The 17,639-nt window shown below is 41.0% G+C and overlaps 2 protein-coding genes across 2 annotated transcripts in view; one reads left to right on the top strand and one right to left on the bottom strand.

Annotated features, from left to right (window-relative positions):
- Positions 1–17,639, top strand: part of scpep1 (serine carboxypeptidase 1) — a 29,893-nt gene that overhangs the window by 10,645 nt on the left and 1,609 nt on the right. Inside the window, exons 2-11 of the mRNA XM_071474837.1 lie at positions 8,922–9,006; positions 10,321–10,460; positions 11,548–11,637; positions 11,984–12,139; positions 13,138–13,212; positions 13,974–14,046; positions 14,760–14,797; positions 14,901–15,029; positions 17,320–17,404; positions 17,526–17,639. Coding sequence (XP_071330938.1) covers positions 8,949–9,006; positions 10,321–10,460; positions 11,548–11,637; positions 11,984–12,139; positions 13,138–13,212; positions 13,974–14,046; positions 14,760–14,797; positions 14,901–15,029; positions 17,320–17,404; positions 17,526–17,639 — 958 coding nt within the window. The 5' untranslated portion in view covers positions 8,922–8,948. The remainder of the gene's footprint in view (positions 1–8,921; positions 9,007–10,320; positions 10,461–11,547; positions 11,638–11,983; positions 12,140–13,137; positions 13,213–13,973; positions 14,047–14,759; positions 14,798–14,900; positions 15,030–17,319; positions 17,405–17,525) is intronic.
- coil (coilin p80) lies at positions 87–8,038 on the bottom strand. Its single transcript, XM_071474836.1, has 7 exons — positions 7,744–8,038; positions 6,051–7,062; positions 4,849–4,938; positions 3,083–3,130; positions 2,872–2,941; positions 1,465–1,553; positions 87–542 (listed from the first exon to the last, which is right to left on the bottom strand). Exons 1-7 carry the CDS (start codon positions 7,992–7,994, stop codon positions 495–497), a joined length of 1,608 nt encoding a protein of 535 aa, XP_071330937.1. The 5' UTR covers positions 7,995–8,038; the 3' UTR covers positions 87–494.

The following is a 17,639-nucleotide window of genomic DNA, read 5'->3' as shown; positions in this document are numbered from 1 at the left end:
TCACAACCATATATTTGGAATTTTATCTAATAATTCTACTATGGTCAAAATTATGAATATTTTATTTAGTCAAAGGAGATAATGAGTTTTGTTGTTGTTGTTTTTTTTTTTTTTAATTAGAAAACAGTTTATTACAAGATTTATTTCCACAGTCACATCACTGTACAAAATGTAAAACCATTATGTCCCAGTCCTGGAAACAATCACTCATTTCACCTACATATTAAAATAACAAAATAACTTATCTAAGCCCAGTTTAAATTCAGTTTCAGTACTTACACCGTACCTTGCTAAGAAGTAGGTCTTCTATGCAAAGTGATGACTTATGTAAAAGCACTGAGAAGAGAATATAAACTATTATCATATCCTTTAGCTGTCCAATTTAACTTGGGCACTGGAGCAGGCTATCAGATGAAGGATCCTGAAATAAAGTTACTTAGAGAAAAGGGCAAATCCATCTTGCCAAACCAGGTGGATGTTACAAATTGTCAGATTTATATGACCAGTCTTGGCTCCAGCAGGGAATCCCACCGCTCTGACACCTGGAGGGGGGGGGAAGTAAAAAACGGTAAATAAGCTATGATTACACTAAGATTAAAACAAGTGTGGATATTACAGAACACGGTACAACAACCAAATGCCAACAACTGAAACTGCATATCTGCACTCAAATGCACTGCTACATCAAATGGGAAACAATGTGGCCAGTAAAAATGTGGTGAGACAGTCAGCTATGTTGGCTAACCTTTAGCTAAGTTGGTTTGTTTTGGTGTATTAAACACATCATCCATGTTAAAGCATGCAGAACCTAACTCCCAGACACATGCGGTTATTAGCTCTTGTTGATTTTGAATGGGTGTGTCAAAGCTAAATGTAGTGTATTTGTGACACCTACTGGTTGAAATGCACAACATACAGTATAATGTAGTTGGTTGTTTAGGGCTTGGATGAAATCTGCTGGCCAGTAGTTATCTGTCTGGTACTCACATTGCTTTGCGGTTCCAAATATTTTCTTTACAGATGTATTTAAATGGTTGTGTGCACCCTATTAGAAACACTTACTGGTGTATAACATAATCTGGTACAACACTACAAAATAAAATCAACACCTTTCTAACACAGTCCTGACAAATCTGAACATTATCAGTTTGGGATTTACTGCAGGACTGCAGTCTTTCCAGACTTTATTGTTTGTCCTATTTCAGAGATTTTAGTTGAATAAAAATAGTTTTATTTGAACAAAAATTGTCTAAAAATAAAGTCAGCATGACTAAAACTAACAAATAGACTTTTCATCTCAGGACCAAGAATAAATCTGAAAAAGCTGTGCTGTCGCTCTCCCCCTCACACTGGACACAATCAGTCCAGAGAGCCACAGCCACACATAAGCACCTTCACTGAGGAATATTGGCAACTCTGCTAAGGTTATTAATTAAGTAGTAGCTATAGCATGCTAAGACTCACCCAAGCACCTCTGGACACAGCGTACTCCACTCTCTCGGAGCCATCAGGGTTCTGATAAACCAGGTCAAACTTCCCAGGCTCTGCAGGAGCTGAGAGAGATGCAGAAGCGTTACACAAATGTGTCTCACCCAACATTGTTCAATCTGTTTTCTTTCTGCAAAGTGAATTACATTTAAAGTTCCAGGATTTCTGCTCAGAAAGTGTCCAATTCCCTGACTTTTTGTTTGAGTAATTCCTCTAAAACATCACGACACTGTAGGAAGTCCATGAGCAATGAGAAAGTTTTACCTTATAAACTATGATTATCACAATACTGTATATCTATTATGGGCTCACAGTATTATTACCAGCTGCAACAGCGTTGCTGGTATTGTTTTCACCTTGTGAGTCTGTGTATATGTGTCATCATGGCAATATGTGGTCCTGGGGCCGTATTACAGAATCTTCCAATCCTAAATCTTAAGAGATAGGATTTTTCCCAAGTCTTGAGTACCATTAGGAATCCTGTCTTATCTCAGGCCAGGAAATCCTAAACACTCAATCCAACACTGATTATCCACTTGTCAATACTGTCTGTTACCTAGCAACCGACGCCACTTCTCTCATCTCATCTCGTGTTGTTGAGGTATTTTTGTAACCCCGAGTTTTCACATTGAAACTTACCAAAAAAAAAAAAAAAGAAGAAAAACCAACGACGGGGACTTAACTTCAAGACAGCAGTGTTGGTAACAGCTGTAGAAAAATCCAAAGATAGAGATAAAAGAGAGAGAGTGGGCTGAAATAGCCTGTATCTACTAACGAAGGCTTTGTCAACAACAAACCGCAGCACATTGTTAGGGTCTGCTATGAGATTCTTAATGAGTAAGTTCCACCTGTTCACATTTTGTTGGTTGTGTAAAGACAATAAAAGAGCATTGACTTAGGAACTACACAGCTGTACTAGCTTTAACTTAACGAAATACATGAATAAGCTACTGGACAATTTTAATTTCCTGAGGGATTAATGAAGTATTTTATATCTTTTTTTTTTTTTTTTTAATAATTTTTTTGGGCTTTTTGTGCCTTTATTAGATCAGTGGAGACTGACAGGAAAGGGGGTAGAGAGAGGGGAATGACATGCAGGAAAGAGTCAGACTGATCGGGAGTCGAACCGGTGACTGCCTGCTAAGAGCGTCTTGCGCTCACACATGGTACGCGCCCTAATCACTCGACTACCGGGCCGCCCCAAGTATTTCATATCTTTATCTTTATTCTTAAATCAGGTCCTAACCCTTATTACCATGTTCAGCTTTTCCCATAAAGTTTTGGAAAGAAAATCAGTCTTTCACATGTTGACTTATTATCTTTGAACTAGGCATTTTAAAATGTGATTAATGTTGTTTGTGTTGATGATGAAATGATCCCCACCTTGAGAGACGTGAAGTAGTTCCAGCTCAATCTGTTTGGTTGTTGGGTCAAAGCTTACAATCTTTCCCTCCTAAAATGGACAGTAACATGGTTGTCGTTGTTATTCCAGTGTGGATGAACAGTGAAGACTTCCTGAAGATGATCTGTCCAAGGTGCTTCTCAACAACTTGAGGTCATTTTAGAGAACTGCAGCAGAAATGATTACTCTCACCTTATACTCCGAGACCTCTGGTGTGTAGTTCTCACCGAGCTCCAGCAGCTGTGAACACACACACAAAGACATTATGTTAGGAAAGGAAGCTCACAACTACACACAAAGTTCAGTCTCTAACCTTGACAAAAGATTGTGCACTGAATGAATTAATAACACTGCTTTTCCTTTATTGACGGCAGGTCTGCGATCTGTGTCGTGATGAACGATACATCATGAACATCATCATTACTGCCTGCTTTTATGTGAGATGCGAAATGAACAAGAAAAAAAAAAACAACTAGTGAGTTAATTTTAGTGTTCATGAAGAGCAGTGACACAGCAAAATTCATCCAGATATTGTGGTACAGAAGCTTGGTGGTGTAGCTACTTACACTCACAGGGTTTGTTGGTGAACAGTTGTAGCTGGTGAACTATCTGCTAGCATGCTAGCCAGTTAGTAACATACTAGCTCTATATTATCCTCCAGTAAAGAGCTGAATTGATGAAAGAAAAATGCTCTCGGAACAGGCTAGCCTGATAACAGTTAGCTCGGTCACTAAGGCAACAACAAGTTCATACAGTTATTCAAAGTGCATGTTGTACCATCAGCTCCTGTCTGAAAACTGTCTGTGAACCACTCATCTTTTGTGGAGCAGTTTATATTCCAACAGAGGAGGTTACATAAAATTGGATGGTGCTAATAAGCTAGCTAATGGTAAATATGTAGCAAAATGTGAGAGCTTGTAGAACAAAAATCTGAGCTTGTTTGTTTAAATGTTTTACTTGTTTAAACTTCACTTTCAGTTTTGTTACAATCCATTCACACATTGGCAACAATAAAAAAAATTTTATATATACAGATGCTTCACATTCTTAAATATAGAACCTTTAAGGTAAGATAGGTCACACTGTCACTTTGTCTTGAAGTAATATAGCTAACATCAGGCTGTGTTTGACATATGTTTAGAAAGCAGTGACAGATGACAGGAGCAGGTGGATTGCTGTAGATGGAAAATGTGTCAGGTTGTTATGTTTATAATTTTCCAGAGAAATAAATGACTGAGGCATGCAGTGTCTCTTCTCGTGAGCCTGTCTAGCTGATCAATAATAGCTATTAAATCTTGTATCGACACAGTTTGTCAGAACTGCCTGTTTACAATGCAGTCATCTCCACTATAAGTTTTACTTGGTTTGCTCTCAAGGAAATAACAGGATCATTCATACATGCTACTGTTACAAATATAATAACTAGAATGAGTGTGTCTTTGCTCTTAGCTGGATGCACAAACAACATGCTAATGTTGTTTTTTTTATGCTAACACTAATTGTGTGAGGACACTTGTTCATTGATGTTTTTAGACACAGATCATTTCTTTCTCTGGAGCTGACTTTATATAAAACCTTGTTTTGCAAACGTGTGTTTGTTATGTGTTTGTAATTTTCCTTGTTTCCATTAAAGCCTTTTTATTTTACAATAAGGAAAATGTCTATATATAAGTTAATATGACATGTGGACAGGTGTTTTCTATCCAACACATGAACGTGCACCTTGATTGTTTGAGAAACCCATTGATAAAGATCAGTATGTGATGTTGCTCTGGTGGTATATTTTTTTCATATTCCTCTTTATGGTTGAAAGCAGCTTCTCTCTGTGATTCAGTGGCTCAGTGAGAGGATTTGTTCAAAACAGAAGACAGCAGCTATAAAGCTAAAGGTTAGCACAGAGGCACAGTGTCGAAAACAGAGCAGACACACTGAAGTTATTAAGACCAGGGTAGGCTTACCTTGAAGGCAATCTTCTGCCCCACCTGTGGGGGGGCGGCTAGCAGGGGCATCAAGCTGTAGTCCTGCTTGGGGACACTTTCTGCTCCATTCTACATTCAGAGACACAAGCAAGAGACCAAGAGATTATTAATCCCGATCCCTTTTCATACACGGAATTTCATAATGGAGAGGTACAACGGTGACCGTGTTTACATGCACACAACTGATGTAACTGTGCAGCCAATAACAAATAATGTGAATGCGATATCACAGTAATGCCTTGAGGGAACTCTTTCAAATTTGGCACAAACATTTGTTTGGATTCAAGGATGAACTGATTCGATTTTGGTGGTCAAAGGTCACTGTGACCTCACAAAACACAGCTTTGGCCTCTTGAATGTGGTATCTCAAGACCACCTTGAGGGAATTAGTTTAGATTTGGCAAAAACATTTACTTGGACTCAAGCATGGACTGATTAGAGTTTTGTGGTCAAAGGTCAAAGGGCACTATGACCTCACAAAACACGTTATTGGCCAAAACTAACCAATTCATACACTAATTATGACACCATTTAACTCAAATGTCTATAAGGATAAAATTAAGTGATGATGATATTTTATATTGAGGGTCAAAGGTCAACCTAACTGTGACATATTATGATAATACCATATTTGCTGCAAGGTGGCTGGTTGATAAAGGCAAACAACCACGAGGTGATAATTCTAGTTCATACTTATAATGAAGTTTGAAGTACTTATACTTATCTGACTAATTATTCTGCTGGTATAAAACCTAATGCTGTAAAAATGCTATTTCTTTATTTGCATGTGAGAATACTCACACAGTGCATGTAGCTTTAGCCTATCTTAGCACAAAATCCTGTAAATTGCCACCAAGTGCATATTTAAGGTCCCTCCTTCAGGTTCTCCTTTAGAACGAGTCAGCTTGAAACATTAAGAAGTGAGAACAGAAAGCTTGACTCTCTCTCAAGACTAGCATTGATTTAACCTTATTCCTTTAATCCAATGAGGCATTTATTTTCTTTTATGGGAGACAATGAGAGAATCTTGGCCTTGAGTTTAAAGTTAAGACAGTTAAATACTGAACTAATACCAATCCTTCAGTCAAAGTTATGGTGTCCTACAGCAGCTACACTACTCTCTCCTCGTGACATCACAGACACACAGATGTATGTGCAGGTGCAGACACACGCAGACAGACCTGGACGACCATTGATGTGTTGGTCAGTGAATCAGTCTGGTAGCTCGGTTCCTTGGCTCCATTATTGTTGAACTCAAAGCTGTTGGTTTGCCCTCTGAAGAACCCTCTACCTCCCCCCCTTCCCCGATCTCCAGGACCACCACGCCTGGTTCCTCTCGGGCTGCAGCCCCTCAAAGATGGCTGCCTGCCCACGCCGCGTCCCTGTGGCTGCAGCGGTTTATGGATAACAAACTCGATCTCTTCACTGTCTGAGTCACGAGGCTCCACTGATGTGTTGTCAGGAGGCGTGGCTGTGCTGCTCGCCTGTTTCTGGACACCGTTTGTTGGCTGCAGAGCAGGAGCAGCCTGCTGAGATTTGGAGCTGTCATTTATTCTACTTTTTTGAGACGTGGAGGTTGAAGGTTTGTTTTTCGGCGGGGCTTTTACGCTGGGGGCCTCATCAGAGGAGGAGTCAGTTTCTGAGGAGGATGAGGAGGGAGGGCGTGATTTAGTCTGGGTGGGTTTGGTGTTTGGAGGTGCCTTGGAGGCAGCAGAGGTGGATGACAGTGTTTTGGGTGCTGGTTTTAGGGCAGGTGGCTTTTTGGGAGCTTCATCTTCCTCACAACTGCTGCTGCTGGAATCTGAAGAGGAGGCACTGTTTTTTTTTGCTCGTGGGGCCGGGGGCTTCTTGGTGCTTTTAATTGGCTGCTCAACAGTAGTTGTGGGTTTTTTGGTAGACGCAGCTGGTTTGGGGGGGGCAGCAGGGCTACTTTCCTCCACCTTCTTCCTCTTCTTCTTTGTGTGCTTTCCTAGTGACTTCTTGTTCCTCTCATCGCCTGAAGACGGCTTTGGGTCCCCATCCAGGCTCCCCTTGCTTTGTTTTTTCCTCTTCTTTTCCTTCCATTCCTCGCTCACTCCATTTCCTCCTGGCCCATCCTCCTCTGTGGCTCTCTGTCTCTTTCGGCAGTTTTTACTTGATGTGTCTGAGCAGCTGCTGTGCCCATTCACCTGAGCCACAGAGTCCACCTCCACCCTGGAAAACAGGAACACATCTTTTAAAGACAAATGTGACGTCAAGCACAGCGGCTACGCTGAAGAGCAGTTCTGATGTTCAGTGGGCTGCTCTGCTGTCACCATCTTGGCAGTGCCTGACTTCGCCTAAATCCTCGCTAATCCAAAAATAGGCAAAGAAGTGGGGTGTGTGTGGAGCTGAGACTTCAATGCATTAAGCGTAGATAAAATGTAAAGCAGCCACCACATCTACCAATCAGTCTTGAGGGGGAAACACTGAGCCTTAGATAAGTACGCCCATACAGTCTAAACTATATAAAATAAATAATAAAAGGTGTTGATGTATTATTCCTCTATAAGGTGCAGAAGTGCAGTCAACACTGTGTTTTAGTGATGTTTCCTCACAGTATTTATAACTGATTATATAATGGGAAAATAACTGTGGACCCAGAGGGTCTGGGGCCCCAGGCAGAAATCCAGCTTTGTCCTCCAACAATATATTTAAGTTATTATCTCTTGTTTCCACCAGCCACAGGACTGAGAATTATAAAGCTCCAGGCTTGTCTTTGCCTGGGGGGGCCCATACACCTCCAGGAGCCCGTTAGAGTCGCTTTGAGACCCCAAGCACTCATCAGTGTGGCCCAGAAAAGGTCGCAGGGCAGATTATGACTGTCTATACAAGAAGCGGTCACAGCAGGCTCACCGGACGCTGTCGTTGTCCCGCACCACGAAGATGCTCTCCGTGTGCGGCAGGTAGCAGTCCTCTATGAAGAGGCTGAGGACGCTCCTGCGGCTGAACTCGAACTTTTCTCTGATGACACTCTCCAGGTCCGCCACCACGCGGCACCGGCTCACGTCCACGAGCAGCCAGCACATGCGGCAGTGGACGACGGCGGGGGGGGGGTAGTCGAAGTGCAGGCGCACACGGATGGAGCTGTTACTGTGGGCGGCCATGACACCGAGGACATTAAACCCTGCGCCAAACCACACTGCCGGTGTTCCGCCAGCAAAACCAAGGATTTTTCAGAATAAGACTGTTAAAAGCCACTGGGCTTAAAATTATTCTTTCAATTCTGCTCGTCACTCCATTTAACACACACCTCAAGACTTGAGACACCACAGTTACATACACAATTATTTAAATCAGGCTTTCAAAAAAATTAAACTATTTGTAACGATTTATCAACATCAATAAAGAAATTAGTTACAACATTTACATTTGTATATTTCATTCATGAAAGTTGAATGAAGTGCCTTCTTTTGAGTATTTCAGTGCTGCTTCATTTACTGCAATGGTACACATTAAGATCCCAGTCTTCGGAAGATTGCACAAATACATTTTTTTAAAGCAACTATAGAATGTTGGACTTTTGGCCTTTTATTTTGAAGGACAAGTGCTTTCCCGGAAGTCTTCGTGTCACCTCTTTAAAGTCAACTCATTCACAACACTGCCCCCTGCTGTAGTGGAGGCGGGACCTCTTGTTCATTCATCACAGTATAAGCGAGTTTAGTACAATCTGGCTCCCCCCATCATGACGAAGCAAGGACGAACAGGGAACCCCCAAACCTGTATTAATCTATTAATTCATTATTAATAATTATTATTAAACTTGTTTAAAATGCCCTGTTGATGTGTGTTTTTTCATTTGTTTTGCTTAAAATGACTTTTTGTATTATATGTTTCGCCATTTTTCCCTTTTTATCAGGTTGATGGTAACTGACCGGCACAATAACACTTTGCAAAGTTAATTTTAAAACAGTGAAGAGGAAAAAAACAAAACAAAACAAAACAACCAAAAAAAAAAAAAAAAAAAAGACGTGGTCAGCTGACTCTGGATGTGGTCATGTGATTACTCGTAGCAATAAAGCTGTGCAGAACAGCGCCTTCCACAAATCTGCACTTCAACGATGGGCCTGGCAGAAACAAGCACTTTGTTTCTTTTACTCGGTGTTATCCTCGGTAAAGGTAAGACATATGACCTGTGTATGTGCCGTTACAGGCGTTTAGAGTGAATATTTTCGTGCCAGACAAAATCACACATAACAAGTAAACAAATGTTATTTCACGCTTTGATTCAGCTGCAAAACGAAACTAACGTTGTGTTGATGCTTTTCTTTTAACTGCAGCTGTGTGTTTTAGAGACAGTCGCTGTTAGCACACCACTCCGGTTTAGTGAAAACCCTGAGCTTGCTGACACAGGGTTTAGGGAAATGCTGAGTTTTCAGTTCCAGATACACAGATCACTTTAACCCAGAGCTTTTCTTTGTGTCCTCTGTCTGGCACAACGTTTTATTTCCTCATTCATACAGTCGATATGAAAGCGCTTATTGCAGAAGTTTATATGAGGAGGCGATCAAAATCTCGGTGGGTTATTTGTTTGTTAACCAACTATCTTAACTAGCGTTACCGCTTTTATGATCAATCAGTTATCATCCTCCATCATCATCCTCAGCTGAGAATAAAATGTCAGGCTTTATGACTGTGTGAGTCTCTGTCACTCCCCCGGCACTGAGACGTTTACCGCACATTACTGTAGAGATCACTATAAATAAAACAAGTCAATGCGGAGATGCACAAGATACCGATCAATGATGAGGCCTGAACATTTCTTTCTATGCCGCAGAGTGAGCACTGTATCTAAACATAGAATATAACAGAGTGCGATTTCAGATGTATCATCCATTAAGGAAATTCAAGTCTGAAATAATAAGTAATGAATGAGTGAATAAAATGCAATAAAGTTAACTTAATGACTGTTTTTATCATTGCTTCCACACATTAATTTTTCTAGCTGTACTGAATGAAAATATCAGCTATCCTCCAGTGAGCAAAATAAATCCCGCCCACATGCTTTCTTCTGGACCAGTATATGTGCCTGGTTGCACAGCCCAAATCTGGCCCATATACAGCATTATTATCAGTACTTCCACATCTGGATCAACTCTGGACCAGATGGTCCTCGGCCTGACTCTGGGCCAGCTGAGGACCGCAGCATATGTTTGGCCAAAAGTATAATTTTGCTTTTGGAGATGGTGAATCACAGAGTCAACGCTTCATTGGTGACGGCTTTTTTTTCATTCACCACACATGCACTTAACTCAGAGTGGCTAACTGGAACTGAAAACTTCCCCTCTCAGCTTCAGGCAACTCAGAGTTTGTTAAACCTGCTTCCTGGGATAGGGCTGTATATTGGTTTGTTACTCAGCAGAATTGTTATATAAATAACACTGTAACTTAATACCAGGTTAAAACAGAAAATTGAATTTGAATCCTACGCAGGGCTCCCGAGTCCCCTGGCAGGCAAAGAAGCCTGGAACTATGTGGAGGTGAGAGACGGGGCCCACATGTTCTGGTGGCTGTATTATGCTGACAGCCAGGCTCCTGGATACATGGACCTGCCTCTGGTCATGTGGCTGCAGGTAGGACACGATAAGGACCACACCATGTTTCTGCATCTTTTGAGAATGAGTAACAACCTTGTTGCTTATTTTATTAACTACAGAAGAGGAACTAACCAAGTGGTCTGAGGTCAGCAATCCTAAAGTTTAAAAACATAACTGGCCATCTTGGAAAAGACAGCTATAATATTTCTGAAATAATTTCTGCAATAAATACAGATAATCTGTGAACAGCTCATTAAACACATGCAGTTTTATGCAGCCCAGTTCTCCTGGGCAGGTTGTATATTTAGTTGAAGTGAAAAGATGTAAATACAATCCCCGCATCAAAATGGACATTAAAAAATTAGCCTTTCTTGTGTTGTTTATGCAGTTACTTTAAACTTTAAAATAGAAAAAAATACAGTAATTGTGACAAAAAAAATCATTAACTTATTACATCAAATGACAGATAATAGATTTTAATGGTGAGTGACTATCTAAGATTTTAAATAAGTTTTTTAATTTTGTTAGACAACACATATTTATCCATTTATTTTAATTTGTTTTTATGATATCACAACAACACATCACACTAATGGATTTAGACTCACAGACGCCTCCATCATTTTTCCAACCCATGTTAGATGAAACCACACCTCGACAGAGCGGCTGGAGAACAACCCCAAACACTAAACAAACCAGGTCCAGATTTAGCCTGCTACATGCATGTCTTGGAAGTTCACAAATAGCCATCCACTGTGCAGCGTTGATTGCACAAACAGGAAGTACATGGATGACTCGTCACCTGACCTGTGACTTCATCACATAAGTCAGTGTCTGTAGTATGTAAAGCAATATCTGGATGTGTCATTTTGGAAACAGACAGTTACAGCTGCAGACATTTAAAATTAAAATTGAGCCGTTTGGTCACAATCAATAAAGGTGTGTGTAGAGAAAAAGAAAGAAAAGTAAACTTTCAGGCTCAATTTTTCAAACGTCTGTTTGCTGCAGGTGTATTTTCCTCTTTTCACCTCAAAAATCAGTGAAATGTGTAATTTTCCCAGGAACAGCCAAACTGCAAACAACTAAATATATGTATTAAACATGTGTGTCCATGTGTCTTCAGGGTGGACCAGGAGGATCAGGAAGTGGCTTTGGGAACTTTGAGGAGATTGGTCCTTTGAACAGGGACCTGAAGCCCAGAAACACGAGCTGGGTAAGATGATGTGTTTAAGGCTGTAGAGAAACTGGCCGTTTGTTCAACCAGCTGTTCAGTGATCTGACAGTTTCTGGAGCAGAGCTCAGGAGATTACAGTAAACTGGGACTTACTGCCTAAAATTGGCCTAAACTTCCCCAGAGTATGGAAGACAATCCAACCATAACGAACAGTTTGTCATGCTTCATTAAACCCTTTCACACATCTCTATCAGATTATTCAGTTTGTGACCTGAAGACGGAGTTTGTCGTATAACAGCCTGTTAAAATGTTCAAATGAAGGAAATGCAGGTTAACATGCTGCTGGTTTGTGTGTGTGTGTGTGTGTGTGTGTGTGTTCCCTCAGGTTCAGGCAGCCAGTGTGTTATTTGTAGACAACCCTGTGGGCACCGGCTTCAGCTACACCGACAGGCCTGATGCCTACGCGACCGACGTGGCCACGGTGGCCTCGGACATGATTGTGCTGCTCAAACACTTCTTCACAGAGAAGGCTGAGTTCCAGGTGTGACATGATATCATTGTTGTTGTTACAAGCAGCAGGTTGGACTAAAAGTTGGACCCACATGTATAAAATAATAAACAACAACATGTATTTTAAGTGAAAGCTTCATTAAAAAAACATCTGATCTGAAAACAGAAAGATTCAGGTCTACATAACGTTAGCCAGCTAGCCTCAGCCTGATAGCCTTTGTTTGCTAAATGAATGAAGCTCTGAGTTCGCCACGGAGGCATAATAATACACAGCCTTGTTTTTTTTTTTTTCATTTGTAGTAAGAAACAGTGAGTCGGTCATGTGAAAAAACACACGCCGTACTGTACCCATAATCCCCTCTAAATCACTGTAATACAGTAAAAAAATACCATTTGGACAGAGCATTCCACCTGTCACTATAGGATTGTGTGTCTTTGTATGAGTATGTTCTCAGTGTTGATGAAGCTCTTTGTACAAATTCTTGAATTGGCTGCAGATGATAAATGAATTATAACAATGTAAAGAATGATGGCTTGAAAACAGTCGCTCACAGTAATGAACCTACAGAGAATCTGCAGCTCAGCTTTAAGGAACTTCACAGTGAGTTTCAGCTCATCGTTTAGCTTTAATATATTCTGTATATTGGTATCTTGGTTCATTCCCACCAGTCCCAGAGCACCGTGTTCAGCCACAGCAGCTGTTTTTAGAGAAGAAGCAGCTCAGTACAGGAGACAGACACAGTGAGAGAGCAGCTGCTGAACACAGTGGAGCATTTAGCAGTGGAAGAGACAGATATTTTCCTTGTGGAGACCAAAAACAGTAAATATTGGATTTAGATTTGCTGGGTGGCTCAAAATGAATAATAATGTTACTTCACAACTGTCAACTGTTTGTTAACAAGTTCAACATATAAACTTCTGATGATGATGATGATGATGATGTCACCATTTCTGCTACCTCATACATATGCATCACACCGTACTGCAGTCACCACTGATTTGAGTCACTGACGGCCATTGTCTCTGCAGAACGTCCCCTTCTACATCTTCTCTGAGTCGTATGGAGGGAAGATGGCGGCTGCAATCTCACTGGAGCTGACCAAGGTGAGTTCACTGCTCCTTGAGTCTGACAGCAGAGTGTTAACTTCTCTTTACAACGTCCCTTCAGCTTCACGTGAGCTCACTGACACTGGAAAGTCCCGACTGTCAAAGAGCTGTCATATGACGGGTGAGCAGGCAGGAAAACAAGCAGACATTTAACTGTTTTTTTTTTTTGTTTTTTTTTTTTTTTCTAGAGAGGTAATAACAGCACTGTTATTGTAGCTCAGGTTACAAACAGTAATACAACAAATAAAAGTAATGTTTCTCTAAACAAAAAAAAACAAAACACTTTGTTTTATGTGAATTTTAAGTGGAAGTTTAAAAAAATAAAAGTACCATAACACCTTTTATTTGAACTTTATCTTTCCTGTGTTATTTTCATTTTAATTTAAAAAAAATGGTGTAACTGTAAAAAAAATGTGTGTGTGTGTGTGTGTGTGTGTGTGTGTTTGTTAGTGAACTGCTGCCTTTTTAATTTAAAGGTTCTTATCTCTGATCTGCTGTTTTGCTAACGGCTGCTTCAAACCTGGTCCAGGAGCTTAACCTTCAGTTACAGTGACACAGCTGCTACACCATGGTTTATATAAGTCAATAAATGTTTCATCTGTCTGAAAATAAAATGAATTACTTGTATTTCCTTGAGTATAAATTCAGTCAGCAGAGGTCGACTGTTTGGACACCAAGCTTCAGAGGCTCGCCACACAGTAACTACACTGGAGCTCTGGGTGTTTTTGTGTTTATATCTGTGTCTCTTGTTCTTCCAGGCCATAGAGCAAGGAGCAGTGAAATGCAGATTTGCTGGTGTGGCACTTGGAGACTCATGGATTTCCCCACTGGGTCAGTATCATTCATACTTTTCACCTTTTAAGTAGATGTTTGTTATTGAACAACCTACTGGTATGTTGCACATCTGGATTTTGGATCACAGTCACAATGTTTGAGTGTTAAAATCTATGTATTAAGACGTAGATCTTCTGCAGTTACATACATTTACAAAGCATCATCACAATTTAAATTTACTGTAGATCTCCACTGTCTTCAGACCAGCCCTGACTTGTCTTAATAAACCATTCTAACCTTTAACTTCACTAAGTGGACTTGTTATCAGAGGAGAATTTTGGCAGCTGTGGAGCAGACAATAAACTGGGTGGAGTTCACAACAGATTTCTGTCTGTCTGTGAAATAGCAGGAATACCGCTTAGCTTGATGTACTTAATTTCTGCCTGATCTCCCAGAAAACACTAATAATAATGAGTGTGGGTCATTCTTACCCCAAAAAAATGAAAATGCCAGATTCAGGGAGGAGGTTTAGTGACTTTCTGCTCATACTACAGCAGGAGTGAATCAGGGGTCGTATACAACAAAACTAAGTGTAAAACTCGTCAAAACTGTGTCATTGTTCTATAGTTTTTATAGGTAAGGTTTTATGGACAAAACAGTTTTTTTTTCTTTATATCAGACACTGATAGACTCATGATACACTGATCGAACTTCTTTAAAGAGACAGCAGGGTTTAAATGATCCAGCTTCTCACTGTGCTTCATCCACAGACTCTGTCATGACGTGGGGGCCGTATCTCTACACCACTGTGAGTAACAATGGGCAGGATCTTCTGTGTAGAAATGTCTCATCAGATTTTTGGGACTGAGCAGGTCTAGGTTTTACCTCATTGTGGTCTTTCTGCTGTGCAGTCGCTGTTGGATGATTATGGCCTGGAAGACGTCAACAGAGCAGCGGAGGATGTAAAACGAGCCGTGGAGCAGCAGCAGTTTAAGAAAGCCACTGAGCTGTGGTCTGTGGCTGAGACTGTGGTGGAGCAGGTTGGTACACGGAGGACTCGCAGCAAACTTGACGCTCCTGGCACTAGACTTAGTGACTTTTCAGAAACCTGTAGTGACTGGGCCCCGGCTGTCGCCAGTGCAGAGGCAAATTGTTTCAGATTTCCCATCCGTCCCATTCTCCTGGACATAACATCTCAGTAACACCTTAAAGGAACTTCTTCAAATTTGGCACAAACGTTAACTTGAACTCAAGGGTGAAATGATAAGCCTTTGGTGGTCAAAGGTCAAAGGTCACAGTGATCTCTCAAAATGCGGCTTTGGCCATGCTTCTGCAATATCTCCATAACACTTTGAGGGAACTTAAAATTTAGCACATATGTCCACTTGGACTCAAGGACAAAGTGATTGATGGTGGTCAAGGTCAAAGGTCAAAGTCACGATGACTTCACAAAACACTTTTTAGCCAACACTTAAGACTTCACACAGCAATTATGACAAACTGACTCTGGATAAACAGAGATGTAATATGAAACTAGTCTCAGTCTTATACAACAGCAAGGCAGTGATTCAATTTTTTTTTTTTTTTTTTTTTTTTTTAAAAACAAAAAACAAACACAGCACCAAGTGAGAAATCTAGCAACTTTAAGAAGCTTCTCTGGTTTCTATAGAAGAGACAGTTCTGCCCTGTGAGCGTGAGATCGTGCCGTCAGTGCAGAGCAGATGGAAACGTCTTGGAAGTGACCGCTGGTTAACATGTAGTTTAAATGAGCCACGTTAAGTCACTGTGTCACACTTGGTCCATTGTCTGACAACAAACAGAAAAACGTGAATGAGCTGTACTAAAATACTGAATATGTGATATCATGATGTGGCTCTAAAGTGAGGGAACCGCAGGATGAAGGCAAATAATAAGTGATTTATTTCAAATAAAATACTACAGTTAAACATAAAATGAACTGAGGATACCATCGGATGTGGTCATCAGTGCACGAGTGCATTGTGAAAAGATGTTTGCTGGACGAACACAAAACCACAAATGCTGCAGGGAGCTGGGAGAGAGAGTCCCAGCAGGAAAAGGCAACGTTTGATAGTGCAAGACGAGAGGAGCTCAAAAGGAGCTGCCCAGATACAGATCACAGAAGCTAAAGATGGACAGACAGACTAAACCTGTGTACATGGCTGAAACTGGCTGAATGAAAATACAGTGCAATGGTGTAATGAATATGCTAATTAGAGTCCTAGCGCCTTGTTAAACCATGAGCTCATAAAGGCACCACATGCAGTGAAACTGTGTCCTCCAGCAGTTGCACCCAAATATCCAGCTGAGCCTGCATTAGTAAACCATTGTCACTTTTTCATGAGATCCTTCACAACAGTGATGACACTTTTTATTGCTGTTCTGTTCTCGGTGAGGGCGACTGTTGGTGACTAACAATTTACAACTGAACCAGCCTTTAGTCCACTCACAGTGACGCTCAGCAGTAGTGTGTGCACACAATAAAACTTCAAACAGAACCACAGCAGCCGAACAAACATCTGGATTAATTACCCACATCCAGCCTCAGCTCTTTGTTTATAAACTATAACTGTAAATCCACCTCATCTCCACACAGGAACCCAAAAGCAATTAATGCAACGATCAGTAACTCACCGCGTCCTCAATACACAGAGGTCACCACATGCAAACTGTGTCTGAGCAGGAACTAAACACACAGCACTGACTCTCACATACAGGAGCTCTCTGTGCATTCCTCCTGCGTGTTCACTCAGCCTGCGTCCACAGTGGTGAAGTGAGCGACGCATCAAAAGATGATCTCCATTAGCGACTGAGTGACAGGGACATCCCCTTTGCTTCTACAAGATACTACATTTTAATTAATGAGCTTTTGAGGAGCTGGTAGGTGGAGCCAGGCTCGCTGTGTCTCTATAAAGTTCACCATCATATCTACTGTACAGAGGCGACAGTGGCATCAAGCCTCTCATCTCAGTAGTGTCAAACTACATTCATTACATAAGTGTGTTAAACTACATATATCATTCTGATGTTGACAGATTGATCAGCAGGCTTGGGTCAATATTAAATAACATCAAATATCACAATATTTCCCACCAGATGCAATATTTATCATAATATCAGAAAATATTTTTTTGCAGTTTTGCACAGGCTGATCATTGTACCTTTGTATGTGACAAGTAAAACTGGTCATAATATATCTCAATATTTGAGCTGGACTGTATCGAGATATTACATATTATATTACAGTCTCAAACCAGTTAGCGTGCAGGGATCTTGAGGTTTGATGTCTGTTTGTTTTGGTTGTCTTCTCAGAACACCAACAGAGTCAACTTCTACAACATCCTCACCCAGGACCCGGATGAGAGGGTCCGCTCTTCAGCAGGAGAGGACTTCATCGGTGAGACATTGTCCCACTTGTGGGTTTGGTGACACGGAGGGAATGTGGTGGGTAGCGGTTTGTGTTTTATTTAAAGTCTAAATGTAACCGATTGTCCTGTGTTTTCTCCTCTTCCCTCCAGCTCTGCAGACGCGTCGTCACATTCGTCCCCTCCACAGCCAATCCCTCAGCGCGCTGATGAATGGACCAATCAGGAAGAAGCTGGGCATCATTCCCCAGAACGTCACCTGGGGAG

The sequence above is a fragment of the Trachinotus anak genome, unplaced genomic scaffold, assembly GCF_046630095.1.
Source record: "Trachinotus anak isolate AG129_WGS33_773 ecotype Australia unplaced genomic scaffold, CSIRO_AGI_Tana_v1 ptg000003l, whole genome shotgun sequence".
NCBI lineage: Eukaryota > Metazoa > Chordata > Actinopteri > Carangiformes > Carangidae > Trachinotus > Trachinotus anak.
This window is presented reverse-complemented; position numbering and strand designations above follow the sequence as displayed.

Coding starts and splice junctions, on each gene's coding strand:
- coil (XM_071474836.1), bottom strand. CDS start 7,994: ATGGCCGCCCACAGTAACAGCTCCATCCGTGTGCGCCTGCACTTCGAC. Junction 4,939..6,050: donor ACACATCAATGGTCGTCCAG/GTCTGTCTGCGT, acceptor CTCTGAATGTAG/AATGGAGCAGAAAGTGTCCC. Junction 2,942..3,082: donor CAGAGGTCTCGGAGTATAAG/GTGAGAGTAATC, acceptor TGTCCATTTTAG/GAGGGAAAGATTGTAAGCTT.